The sequence below is a fragment of the Sparus aurata genome, chromosome 8 (assembly GCF_900880675.1).
Source record: "Sparus aurata chromosome 8, fSpaAur1.1, whole genome shotgun sequence".
NCBI lineage: Eukaryota > Metazoa > Chordata > Actinopteri > Spariformes > Sparidae > Sparus > Sparus aurata.
Window position 1 is genome coordinate 15524715 of NC_044194.1, and position 13406 is coordinate 15538120.

At 45.9% G+C, this 13406-nt stretch overlaps 1 protein-coding gene across 3 annotated transcripts in view; it reads right to left on the reverse strand.

Moving 5' to 3' along the window:
* Window positions 1-7368, reverse strand: part of LOC115586705 (potassium voltage-gated channel subfamily D member 2-like) — a 41897-nt gene extending 34529 nt beyond the window's left edge. For 2 of the 3 annotated variants that reach the window (XM_030425972.1, XM_030425970.1), the window contains exons 1-2: window positions 6741-7368; window positions 5256-6437 (exon numbers count right to left, since the gene is read on the reverse strand). In XM_030425972.1, the coding sequence (XP_030281832.1) occupies window positions 5256-6367 (1112 nt within the window). In that variant the 5' untranslated portion in view covers window positions 6368-6437; window positions 6741-7368. The remainder of the gene's footprint in view (window positions 1-5255; window positions 6438-6740) is intronic. The other variant, XM_030425971.1, reaches the window with a different exon arrangement.
* Between the last annotated feature and the right edge of the window lie 6038 nt (window positions 7369-13406).

Genomic DNA, 13406 nt, shown 5'->3' on the forward strand with positions numbered 1-13406 from the left:
ATTCACTCCAGCTGGGTCAGGGTTTTCTGGGCCGTTAGATTGGATGGAAGTGGAGCCAGGCGAAGCAAATGCTTTCTAACAACAATCAAATTGAGGTGATGTGTTTTCTCACATATCTCCTTATTTCCTAATGCAGTGATGCTGCATTCGTTCAGAGTAACTTTAATCTTGTTCTGGAAAATTCCATTAATCTTTGACGTTGCTCGCAATACAAAGAAGATGAAAATGCTGAGCGGTGTAAAAAACACTGATCCCATATTTTATGTCCTCACACTACGTTACCCAGGGCCCGAGTGCAGAGCATGCTAGTCTATTTCCCTGCTTAATGCGGCACATTCAAAGTGAATTAATGAAAACCCCCCGCGTGGAATGAGTGTTATTGGCGCTGCCTCGAAGACGGGTTGTCAAAGAAATCGAATCAAATGGAGGGACAGCCATTTTGTCCTTGCCATATGGATTATTTATCAATCTGACCATCCGCAGTGATGCATGCCTGCTTTTAGAGTCAGTTCACACACACAGTAACCTCACATCAACCTACCAGCTGGCCACAATCTGTTTTTCGGCTCAGGGTTGACTGACCACAAATACATTCTCATTCTGACATTATATTATTCAACATAAAAAATATACACTGTCATTAAAAATGTCATCTCGGGGGTGCAAATGAAAGTCTTTGAAGTTCTGACCGACGTGAATACGATGTAGTAAATCTGTGATATATGAACGCCGGTAAAGTGATAATCATTCCACTCACACCCCCTCAGCACCCCTTTGAATCCCTAGCTGCAATGTGTGAAACTGTTTGTGAGGATGAAAACAAAGAGCATTAAAAAAAAGAGAGAGAAAAAAAATACAGTGGTTCTTCAGTTAAGCGGGGGAAAAAAAAAGAAAAATACATTTCTGTTCACAATGATCTTAATCTCCAGTGAGAAAAGGCTGCCTGTTTCCCCCGTCCCCTTTGCTTTTCGCTCCTCCATTTCGCAGTCATTTGCATGGGCAAGAAAGGAGCTCGCACCGAACACATTTCAGTGCCAGGTTTCCCTCATTAAGTCACCTGTCACTTCAGGACTATTATACCAGCCTCGTATTAGCACCACCTCTCCTCCTCAATGAGGCACCTGGAGGGGCGCTGTGAGCCTACAGGCTAATGGCAGCCTACACACATCCCACATCAGCCACTTCTGCTTTACACGGTAATACATCACGTCGGCCGTAATGGATTGCTGATTTCCATAATGTGCATAACATACACAATGCCAAGTGGTGTGATGTATTCTAACTGAACACAAAAATTACATTCATTGCGGTACATAATCAAACACACCAAATGTTCTCGCTTGACTGTCGTGCTCACTCGAAAAAAAGAAAAAGAAAGAAAGAGTGAAAATCCTCTGCATCGCCTGCCAGGGGCACGGTAACTTATCCCACCACGCGAGTATAGTACTCATCATCAAGAATGCGTTTGTTATCTCTTGGGTACAGATATAGTAGAAGGCCCTCCAGATTGTTCCTGTATATTTCAATTACATTTGACATGCAGTGAAGGGGGTTTGGACTTCAAAAAGCTTTTTTTCCTCCGAGCCACGTCGAAGCACGAAACTTAACGCTTTGCATTGTAGGGCTTTGATTGCCCTGGGGTTGAGGTGTCAAAACTGGCAAGCTTGATAATGGTGATACTCGCGGTGGTTTATGGGCCCTACAGTGACCCTCCTGTCTGTTAACCTTGCCTCCTCTGTCTTATAAATCCTTTCCCTGAGAGGTTTATAGGGCTGACTTGTCAAGCCTTTCCAGTCGTATTCGGTGGGCGGAGCGGTGGCACGGACAAACGACGCGGTGATAAATTCTGCATTTGTTGAGTAACGACAATGTACAGCAGCGTCTGTTTTCAGCGTGGGACAATGCACGTAGCCAATGCTGCAACAAATCAGTAATTGGAATGATGTTAACACTCAGTATTATGCGTAGGCAAGGGGCTCGAGGAGGTTTATTGAAACGCGGGTTTAGAGATTGAAAAAGTGTTTGTGTCTGGAGCCGCGGCCTGTCCTGTCCATCAAAGGTAATGTCTGTTTGTGTCCGGGGGTAACGTGTGTGTCTCTTCGCCAGACTAAACCCTGTCCTCCCCGCTCCCCTTCCCTCGTGGGTTGCGCTTGACTTCCACCGTTTTCACAGCTGCTCTCAGCAGTGCACTCCATTACACCTTAAATCACTTAAAAGATCTGAAGCACCAAAAAACTCCCTCTGCAGCTAATTCACCCTGACTGTGTGGATCATCGGGAGAAAACAAGAGCAGGGAAACACTGCGACATCTGATTCCCAGGCTAACAAAGTGCAACGCTATCTTTATTTTTGGAAATCTAGTGGACAGTGTTAAATCAAGCCACACAATTACGCCCTCAGACCGTGGTGCGGTTTTCAAAGGCGCTGCAAAAGGCAATACCACCGATAGAAATCTAGCATTTTCCACCCAATTCTTGAAAGATCTTGGCAGCGGCATTCTGACAGAGGCAGATTCCTCTTTGTAAAGCAGCCACAGAGATTAGGCTCAATAAATAAGGAGGGATAAGTGGGTCTTGTCCTGTGTTTGGTGGCACAGAGCAGTAGACACAGAGGTGTGACACGCAGCTGCACAGTGCTATTGATTCTCCGCTAGTCTCCAGGCACCCTTCCCTTTTATTCAGGCTGCCTGCCAAGTGCCTCCGAACAGGAGCCCCTGCTCTCCCAGTGTCTGCACGTCTGCTTAAGCACAATCAATGGGCCATCAGCGGGGGAGAGAACGCATGCCACTGTCTTTACTTCCACAGGGTGTGCGTCTCGGAAATTGAAAATATATGTAGTGGAAAGGCATCATGATACCGTGCAGGCATAAAGCATCATTGACTATCAGAGTGAAATCAAATGCTTTCAAATGCTTCAAATGGAGGGTTCCAGCCAGTAGCGCCCCCGCCGGTCTTTAAAGAGCTTATTTGCAACCGAATGAAAAGACTACCCCCATTCATATCTGACTTAAATCACTATTTGTTAGGCGCGGATCGATTTTTCCTGCATGCTGGGGTCTGAAACAAACCATCAGAATACCTCATTTCCTCATTTCCCCTGATCAGATAAGCATTTTGAAGGTGACTGGAGGAGAGTACAACAAGAGATACCCTCCTCACTTCCGTGTCTTCGGAGGGGAATGACAACCACAGTTCGGCTCTACTGTAACGCCAGGTGCCGCGTGAGATATGTGGCTGTTAAAAGGCGCACCTCGAGACAATGATGGATCATGAGAAGGGGCCGACTTTGTCTTCCGGTGATGGGTATTCAGCCTCTCCACCGGTGGTCCACTATGCAGCATTCTGCACCACTGCAAGGCTTCAGTACAGGTTGCAGATCTGTCAGCCCGGCTGTCACGGTGCACAATGGAGTGACAGAAATGTTCCCATTATCAAGGACATTTCGGTTTTTGTTCTCGCACCACGGAACATCTTTTTCAAATCCGTCTTAAGCTACACAAAAGGGGATCCCGAGCTGAATGCAGCAAATATCTTTGTTGCTCCCCAAAGATAAATAATGTACCCTCTTACACAACTCATCTTTCATCTGCGCTTTGAATCTGAATGGAGAGCTCGGGAAAAAAAAAACCTGCTGCATTACGTTTGAGGTGGCAGCTTCAATCAGCGGACGGTGCATATTACTAATTATGCACTCATTGGTCATTTTGAGGGTGAGTGGTGGTTCGACTGGTATTGAGTGAGTGCTGGGGGGGTGGGGGAGAGAGCTCTGTACGCTATTAAGAAGACAGGAAATCCACTAACTCAGAGTCATCCGCAGCACCACGGCGGGTAGAGACAGGTCGGCTTGGCGTCAACGAATAATAACAATAATAATTCCAACAATAGCAATAATAATTGTTGTCGCCTAAAGAAGGGTAAGCAGGTGCAGAGTGGCTGCATCGATGCAGATACCAGCGAGAGGGTCGACTTCAAACACATGAAGAGTCAGCGAGCATAAACATTCGTAAGCTCAGTGAAACCAAGAAAATAAAGAAAAACCTGAACTTTATAGTCAGAGATTTATGCCACACACACACAAGCACAAACAGCCAGTGGCAATTTGTTTTGCGACGTTTGATCCGCGGTGTCACGGCTCTGAAATTAAAAGACAACACTATTTCAACAGGACCTCATTTCTGTGTCAGCAGTGAAGAAGAGGAGGAGGAGGAGGAGGAGGAGGGAGGAGGAGGGAGGAGGAGGAGGAGGAGGAGGAGGAGGACCAACACTGGCTGAGTGGCTGCTGCTCGACCTCAGACATGTAGCAGCAGTGAGTAAAGAAACAAGCAGGGGTGTTTTCACACACTCATTAGAAAACGGCCTGATTGTTATTTCCTGCTCAGCCCACATTCATGCCATCCATTCAGTTAAAAAAAAGAAAAAGAAGGCTCATTGACACAACTTTTCAGCACCTTGGAGAGAGAGGGGAGAGAGAGAGAGAGAGAGAGAGAGAGACCCACAAGGCTGAGCTGGAGCCAATAATGGCAATAATAACAATAACAATAATACTAATAATAATAATGATAGTAATAACCCTACCGGAGCAGCTGAGCGGTTGAGTGCGCTCATCAATACAAATTAATTTGATGTAATCGTCTTAAAGCGCGTTTAATTATTTTATGCCACATCAGCACATTGTGCAGCTGACGTTGTTCACGAGCATGAAATTAGCGTTCAAATATTTACTGTAGCTCGTTAAAGAGAGAGAGAGAGAGAGAGAGAGAGGAGGTGTGTGTGTGCGTGTGCGTGCTCCCTTTAATTAAATCACTTGTGCCTCAGTTTGGCCTGTAAATGCAACATGAGGGATCATTATTTGTGCTGAGAGGTAGGATTTAGGATTTTACATGTGTGTTGATTGGCTGGAATCCGTGTGTGTGTGTGTGTGTGTGTGTGTGTGTGTGTGTGTATCCCTTGCTGGTTATCTTTCCAGTGCATTCCCTTTTTTAGAGCAGGCAGGGACGAGGCCTAACCTTTGCACCCTGCCCTCATGTTGGCCACTTAATGTGTCCAATAAACGCACACCTGTGGCCTGAGCAGTGGCGCCACTCAGCGCTCTGTGCGGCTCAGACACATAAAGAAGAGGTTCCTTCTGTGGGTTTGTTTTTGTTTCGCTATCAATACCACCCTTTCATGAGAGCTAAGCCAGCCGGGGCGGTAATTTATAGTGAGTTACAGCAGGCGCGTTAAAAGGGTTTTATGGACTTATATGCAACCACCTACCCGAGTGTTGTCATGGTGACAATGGTGTACCAAAACGCCGCAGGGATACTGGTGAACTTGCTGGCTGTGGAGCCTTTTTCTGCATAAAACATGACCGTCGCAAAGATAATGATGGCCATGGTGAGGGAGAATAGTAGGAAGCCCAGTTCGGAGGCGCAGCTCTTCAAGGTGTAGCCCAGGATGCGCAGGCCCGCGGAATGCCGGGAGAACTTGAAAATCCGAAATACCCGGAAGACTCTCAGCGTGACGAAAGCGCCGCTCACCTGGTCGTTGTCGGTCATGACCAGGCCGATGTAGTAAGGCATGATGGCGACCACGTCGATGACGCTCATCACACTTTTCATGAACTTGTACCGACTGGGAGCCGCGATCAGACGGAGGAGATACTCGAAGGTGAAGATCATGACGCACGCAGTGTCCAAACAAAAGAAAGCCAGCGCGTAACGGTCTCCGCAGGACACCTCCTTGGACCTGTTGGGCAGAGTCCCGCACGGAACCGTCTCCACCACGTTGGCCATGACTGATATGGCAATGAAGAAGCCTGTGACATAGTAGAAGACCAGCGCCAAGGTGCTGGTGTGAGGGTTTTCAAAAGCCCGCCACAGGAACTCCCGGTGAGTCAGGTTCACTGGCGTGACGTCATTGCTCATGTCCATCTCCTCGTCGTCCTGAAGCCTCTCCGCGTTCTCGCGCCTCCGGTCCTTGTACTCCTCATAGCAGCAGTCCCCGATGATCTCAGGGATGATGCCGAAGAAGGCGAGCTCCTCGTCGTACGCGGATATGCACTCTTGGCGCGGATAGTGTAGTTTCCCCGTGCGGTAGAAATTTAGGATATGTCTGAAGATGTCGGGGTCACGGTCGAAAAAGTACTCGTTCGTCTCCTCGTGGAAAAAGAAGTCCCTCTCCGTGCTCCCCAGCAAAGTGTCCGGGTACCTCTCCAAAGTGGTTCGCCACGTCTGAAACTTGGTCCCGCTCACGTTGAGGATGATGAGTCCGTCCTTGCCCTTCTTCTTGTCTTGGGGAGGGATGGGCATAGGGGTGCTCGCCACGGGCATCCATCCGATGGCCGCTGCTCGGGCGAACGGGAGCCACGCCGCTACACCTGCTGCCATGCTGACCTGTAGTGTTCAATGCAACCCCGCTCCGGCTATCACAGTGCTACGGCTCAGAGATGAATTGCATCTGCAGGAGGAACAGACAGAGACAGTGATGGTTAGGGTTTGAAGCGGCAAAAAGGGGGGCTCAGCAGACAGTCGGAAAAACACACACATCCATTGACTTATACTGATCCTGGCGCATAGTGCAACTCTCCAGCCCCCCTATTTTTTTCTTCCTCGTTGTAACTGTTCAGTTATGAAAGCCTACTTTGCGGCAGCATATGAATTGGATTTCGAAAAAAAAACGTCACCCTCAATCCATCAATAAGCGAGGGGTTAGATTTCTCTATGAAAAATCCAAGTGACGGGAAAAAAAAAAAACACCCACCTTAGGTAAGGAGCTGCTCTTTAAACTGCATCCACGGTGAGTTTAATAAATAAAAATATAATTTGAAAAAAAAAGGGAAGGAAACCTATCCTCGGATTAGCACACTTGCGATTCCGCCTCCCATCTATCTGTCACCGCAGCGCAGACGACAAAGATGGGGTGAAAAAAACAAAACAAAAAACCAAAAAACAGTAGAAAATCGTCGCATCAACAAGTTAAACAAATTCAAGCGGCAGTTTTCTCAGCACGGAGCGGTCATTCCTCCCCCCTTTCTCTCTCTCTCGCTCTCTCTCTCTCTCTTCCTCTCACCGTCGGCGGGGCGGCTTCAGAGGTTTTGCTTCTCTCGCATGCGTTTTTTTTCCTCGCCCGTTGCAGCTACTCCTCAATAAAACTCCTGTTCCTCTCCTCTCCTCTCCTCTCTCGTCGACTGCAAGACCACCCTCCCCCCCTCCTCCTCGCAGCCGCTGAGCCCCGACTGTGGAGAGAGGAGAGAGAGAATCACACGCAGAGAGAGGGAGAGAGAGAGAGACAGGGAGAGAGAGGAGTGGTCCTATCTGCACCCAGAAATTCCTCTGCTGCCTCGCTCCGGGGGGACTAATCAATGCGTAATGGTCGTCTAAGTAGGCGGCATCTCCAAAAAGCTCAAGTTAGCGCGTATGTGTGTGTATGTATGGCTGCATTCAACTTACCCCGAGTGCATCGTGTCGTTTATGATAGTGTGAATATGGTGAAATATCTTGAATGAGCTGAGGTTTCTGTTTTATTATTATTATTATCATTATTATTATTATTCTGTGGAGGTCGTGATTAGTTTTCTCCAAGCACATTCATGCGCAATTCTTCTGAAGTGTTCTACCTTTTTTGTCATAAAACACCTTTTAGAAACAAGAATAAAGATGATCACTGTGGATTTAGAGCGATATCTTTTGTTTGTTTTGTTTTTTTACGGATTGGAACTCTCGCAGGACGCCATGCGCATTGCTCTCGGTGAAATGTATCGATTGCAATATTTAGACTTATTGAGTTTTTTTTTTTTTTAAAGAGAAATAAAAAATAATAATAATAATAATAATAAAAAACGGTCTCCAGATCTGCAACAAATTGTGATCAATATTGTTTCTTGGATTGCACCTTGCTGCGATGCCGTTCAGCGGAGTTACACAGCTTAAAAGGTCAACATCATCGGGGCTACACTGCCCTACTGACATTTTCCAAAAATAAGCATAATCAATGAAATGTCTCTCGTGCTCCATAACACAACCCTGGCAGCTCCGACAGGAGTCCGGGGGCAGCTGTGCCATTGTGGAGCCCCGTGCTGCAGCGTGGAACCATGTGAGGACATGAGGAGCACGTTTCCCCTCTCAGCCCTGTGCGGATTTATTTTTTTATTTATTTATTTATTTATTTTTTTGTCTGTTTTTGTTTTTCAGCACCGCGGACAGCGCCACAGCTTTCAACATCCCTGCAGACGCCGCCTCCCCCCCCGCCTCTTCTGTGCGGCCGTATCCCTGGCTTGTTTTACTGTAGTCAATCAGCTGAAGATCTCCTCCAGCTCCAGCTAAGCACACAGGGGTTCACAGTCATGCTTAAGTACACACAGCTGCTGAGCTTCTAGAAAATGGACGGTCTCTCTGACCATTAACCCAGACTCCCAGCCCCAGCCGAAATGAGGTGTGGATTTATTCTCTTTAGCAGCTGTTGCTCTGAACCAAAGCGCTGCACTGTAATTTTGCAACAAGTGAGAGGAGAAGTGTCTCGGTTGTCTCGCTGAAGGACAGTCTGTCAGGCTGCTGATGGACACATTTGATGCTCCACAGTCCGACTTGTGGCCTTTTGTTTTTCCAGATCTTCCGCCAGTGCACTATATTCCCCACTCAGCCTCTGGTCCCCTCTGGCACAATGCTGAGTTTTTGTAGGATGAATGCGCAGGACTGTCAGAAGTCCCATTAGTGTATGCTGAGCATGTCAGAGCACGCTCAGTGTTCGGTTTGAGCAGTCAGGCCCAGGGGCTATGTATTCATCAGGGCATTTAAATATTCCAGCGGTTGCCAAATGGCACCTAACACAGGCATCCCAGCTGAGCTGAGCTGGATGCCAGAGTAGCTGCAAGCTTGTCTGAGCACAGATAGCCACTGTGTTTAATTTAAAAGGTAGGCCGTTTTTTATCTCCCGCGCCTCACATGTCCATTTGGCTTTGGTTTGTAAATTCATTACAAGACTTTACAAGAAGTGAAACCACAGGACTATCCTGTGTAATATCTCAATCCCCCCTCCTTTCTAAAATGTATTTTACCTCTTGTTCTCGAATGTTTGAGAGTCACTTTGTAGGATGATGTATGTGCAGAGTTTGACACTATAAGGCTATTTTTGCATTCATTCTGAAAGTATACATTTTACCCTTGTGCCTGTTCACGAATCAGATTTGAAGAGGAGGGCCTACGGGCATCTTTTGTGACATCACAAATATTTGGAAGCCAATCGTGGTTCCAATATTCACCTTATGCAAGTGTGCCGTTGAAACGTGGAGCCTCCAGTGCTCGGACAGTGAGAATGGACTTCACATTGATGGAGGAGACATCTTTAAATTTGTGAAAAGAAACAATGTTGGCAAATTCATACAATTTTCTATGTTTGCCAATAGTAGAGGTTAAGTTGAGTATGACAGCAAATCACCAGCCTTTAAAAACACTTATAATACTTGACTTATAATACTTTAATTATCGGAACAAGAACAGAATACGTACTGGTCAGTCCGACAGTTGGCGGCTACACACAGGACACTACAAGAGAACAAGCAAGTCATTTTAGCACAGTGGCTAGCTAGCTAACTTAGAAAGAGCGTTATGTTATTTGAACGTTTCAGCACTGAAAAAAATACAGCAACCCAGTCGTGACTCTTCTCGTTGACAGTTTGTAAACCACATTGTACGTCAGCTCATACCAAAGGAGCGTATGGTCAAAAATACACATTATTTGTACACAATGCTGCGCCGGACAACCTCCTGCACGTCTCTTGTTAACTGGCAATGTTTTAAAACCACCAACAGAAACCGCCCTAGAGCTTACAAATCCAACAAATCCATCAATATCAAAATATGGCAATAACGGCACCCTGACTCACATGCTACACAAAGTCTGTTACGCAAGCTAACTGTATGCTAAATCCCTGTGCATTACAGAGCACTGGCCAGCTGAGATATTGTTGAAACATATTGGTTGGTCCTCTGTATATTCGTCCCACGTGTGCAGAGATTCGTGTGAACCACAGTGACTTTGACATACCCTCCACCTCACAAACCACCAGAGAAAATTGCAGTTGGTGAGGCTAACGTGCTTAACATCAGCCATGCTACAACGGCTGCTGAGTTGTTTATACGTGGCACTACAGGCTTCAGCACATGTTATTGTAGGGAGTTCAATATGCACCTGGATTTTGTACAGTATACATTAAGGTGTAGGGTCCCTGACCCGTCTCTCTATCAGTTAAGGGGTCCTTGGTCCTAGAAAATGTTGAAGCCCCCTGCTTTAATGCATGTGTGGAGGGGATCTTTAGAAAATTGCTGTATAGGATCAGTCATTTTTTTTGTATAGCGCTGGTCTGCGGTTTGCTTGGATGGTCAGAATGACAGCCTCCAAGGTGCTGACACACTTTACAAACATGCTCCATTTCAAGAAGTTCCAAGGTCACTTCAAATGATTGGTGTTGACACAGAGCCGTGCAGATGATTTAATTACACCGTCTGTGTGTTTATGGATTTACACTTCGGATCAAGTAATTAGCATGCGTCCTCAACAAGGTTGAACGACTCATTTGCCGTTTTTTTTGTGTTATTTTCGTGGCACTGCTGCACGGACATCAGTTCAAAGATGGGAGCCACTGATCTGGATTTATAAGACATGCATAAATTTGATAAAAAAAAACAAACTTTGCAGACATCAGGGTTAGCGGTGGCTTCCAGTAATGATGATGCATAATCAGACTCTTGTCTAGTCAAGCCAGATAGAGCCTGCTGGCGTTTTGAATTTGTACCACCGAAGCTTTCCGGATTAGGTTGTGTAACTGGATACATTTTGTAAACAGGTTCTTAAGTGTGTTCAGTGTTGAAACGCAAAGGCTTGCGCCAAAAACAAACACACACACACTGACTGACCTTTAAACACTCACGTGGGCTCACACACACATAAACACACACACACAGCCATCTTTTTTTTTATTTAATTTTTTTTGCATTTGATCCACTGACAGCAACAGTCTGTCCAGTGTAGTACACTAGCGCTGCCCACACTGCGGCCTGTTTTCTGTATTCTATATTTAGTCAGGTCCAGCTCAGTGATTGAGATGATTAAACAGATGAGTCCCCTTCACTGGAGACGTGCCAGGGCTTGTTAAGAAAGAAGTGAAGGGGCAGCCGCTATTTGATTCGGGTCATCAAAAGAGAGGCTCAAAAATATTAGAAACTATTGAAGCGATCTTGTAAGTTTAGGCCAGAAATAACACATGAGCGGAGTGAATCATCTACAGGGCAAATATTTGCTTCGATGCCTAGAAGGCCTTTAAAGACAATCACATAGGCTCAGTGCTCTGCTGCACTGGCTTGGTAGTGGGACGGAGGTCTGGCTTAACCTCATAATAAACCACGCTTTTATGGACCATTTCGACGAGATGCAAAGTTCATGACAAGCGATAAAAGGGTCATAAATAAAAAGCCAATAGGGTGAGCAGTAAAAAAAAAAAAATTCCCGAAAAGGAGAAAAAGGTTAGAGACGAATAAAATAGGCAAATTACACGCGGTACCCTATTTCAGGCCTGGAAACACCCTGGCATGTTTTATGACATGCCGCTAATGAAGTCATGAATCGTTCTCATGACCTCTGGGCACAACGACATGCTGATATCCTCAGGTGAACAGCCGCACACAGCCCCTCTGCAACCACGTCATCTCCCTCAGCTGCCTCTGCCTCTCCCCGGCTCTAATGAGTTATTGACCCCCTGCGGATGTGTAAAATAGAGAAGGTCTTTTTGTTTCTTTATGGCAGCTGGTGTGTTTGTGTCTCTGTGTCCGTGTGCATGTGTGCGCACAGGCATGGCACTCATGTGTGAATCTATTTATAAGTGTGTTCATCTGTGTGTGTGTGTGTGTGTGTGTGTGTGTGTGTGTGTGTGTGTGTGTGTGTGTGTGTGTGTGTGACATGGGCTGATGTTTATGCTGGAGGAACGTATGACTAGTTTTATCCCCGTCAGGATTGCTGGGATAATCTGTAATTTAACAACTGCTGGTTGTCAAATAGGCCATATGGGGACGCGTGGTTCACACGACTGGTAATGCTAGATAGGTTTTCTTATCATTTATAGGGTAACTCCACCTCATTTCCACATTAAAGGTCAAATTGATAACATTTCTATGTAAACAAATATTTCTAAAAAAGTGAGCTTGTAGCACGGTGCAGAGCAAAAGTAAATCTTTTCCTGAATAATATTATTATGATTTTGAAGCAATTTCAAAATGAATGTGATATAATTGTATATTACGTGTGTTTAACTGATTTGCCTCCAGTGATGTCACTCAGTGGCAAAGTTGCATTGTGGGTAATGTAGGTTTTGATAAGGAAAAAGAATGCATATCATAAAAACAGCAGTCTCTCTGATGATGCTGTGTAGATTTTAATCATTTGTTGTCCATAATGAGTCCAACAGTGATCATAGGAGTGCAGTGCGACCAGTGGACTGCTTTTCAACACCTGGTGCCTACATTATCCACAATGCAACTAGACACTGAGTGACATCATTGGAGGCAATGCAGTAGTACTCCTCGAGACCTGTAAACACATGTCAATGTGTAAATTTGGTGGAGTTGCCCTTTAAGGCATAGTAAGTTTTGTAACTTCGCTCTCTGCTGCCGCTCGAGACTACTCGAACATGTTCAACCCTACGTATCCAGCTCCATTGCAGCCTGGCAAAAACTCAAATCTGCTGTTTAAATATGGCCTCTCTCATTAAATCGTTCTATCATTTATGAATTCTGGATGGGAAACAGTGAGATGGGGGATAAGTGTTCCACCCACTGGCACTTTTTTAATTGTTTTTCACCTAGCTCTTTCTCACTGTGTCTATAGGGAAAGTAGCTCTTGTCATCTGGTGAAGAGGTGTAGAAGGGATTAGAAGAGAAAGGGAGGTGTCTGTCACCATGAGTGCTTGTGCCTATAGCTAAAGCACTCACACTGCAGCAGTGTGTCTGAGGCTTTCGAGAACTCCTCGAGTACATCACTGCGAGATCAGCCGGCAGTCCCCTAACCACCGCTGCACACACCGGCCGGAAAATGTAAAGCGCGGCCATGAAACTGCACTGCACCGCACTCTCCCTCACCTGCCTTGACAGTTCAACCTTGACGTCTTTTGGCCTTGTAGCCGTGCAGAAAAATACAGATGTGTGTTTATCTCATGTGTGTAATTAAAAACCAAAGACAGCACGGCGCCCAACTGGCAAACCGACAGTGAAATAGTAATTCTTATCCAAGGACGTTGCAGTGTTTACCCGGCTCATCTGTTGAGCACAATCCCCCCATTGCAGAGGTGCTGAGCAGATGCTATGTGAACATCTAAACAAAAAGCTTTTTAACAAGTTTACACTGTCTGTGCAGCCGCAGCACCCAAATTGAAATGAAGCT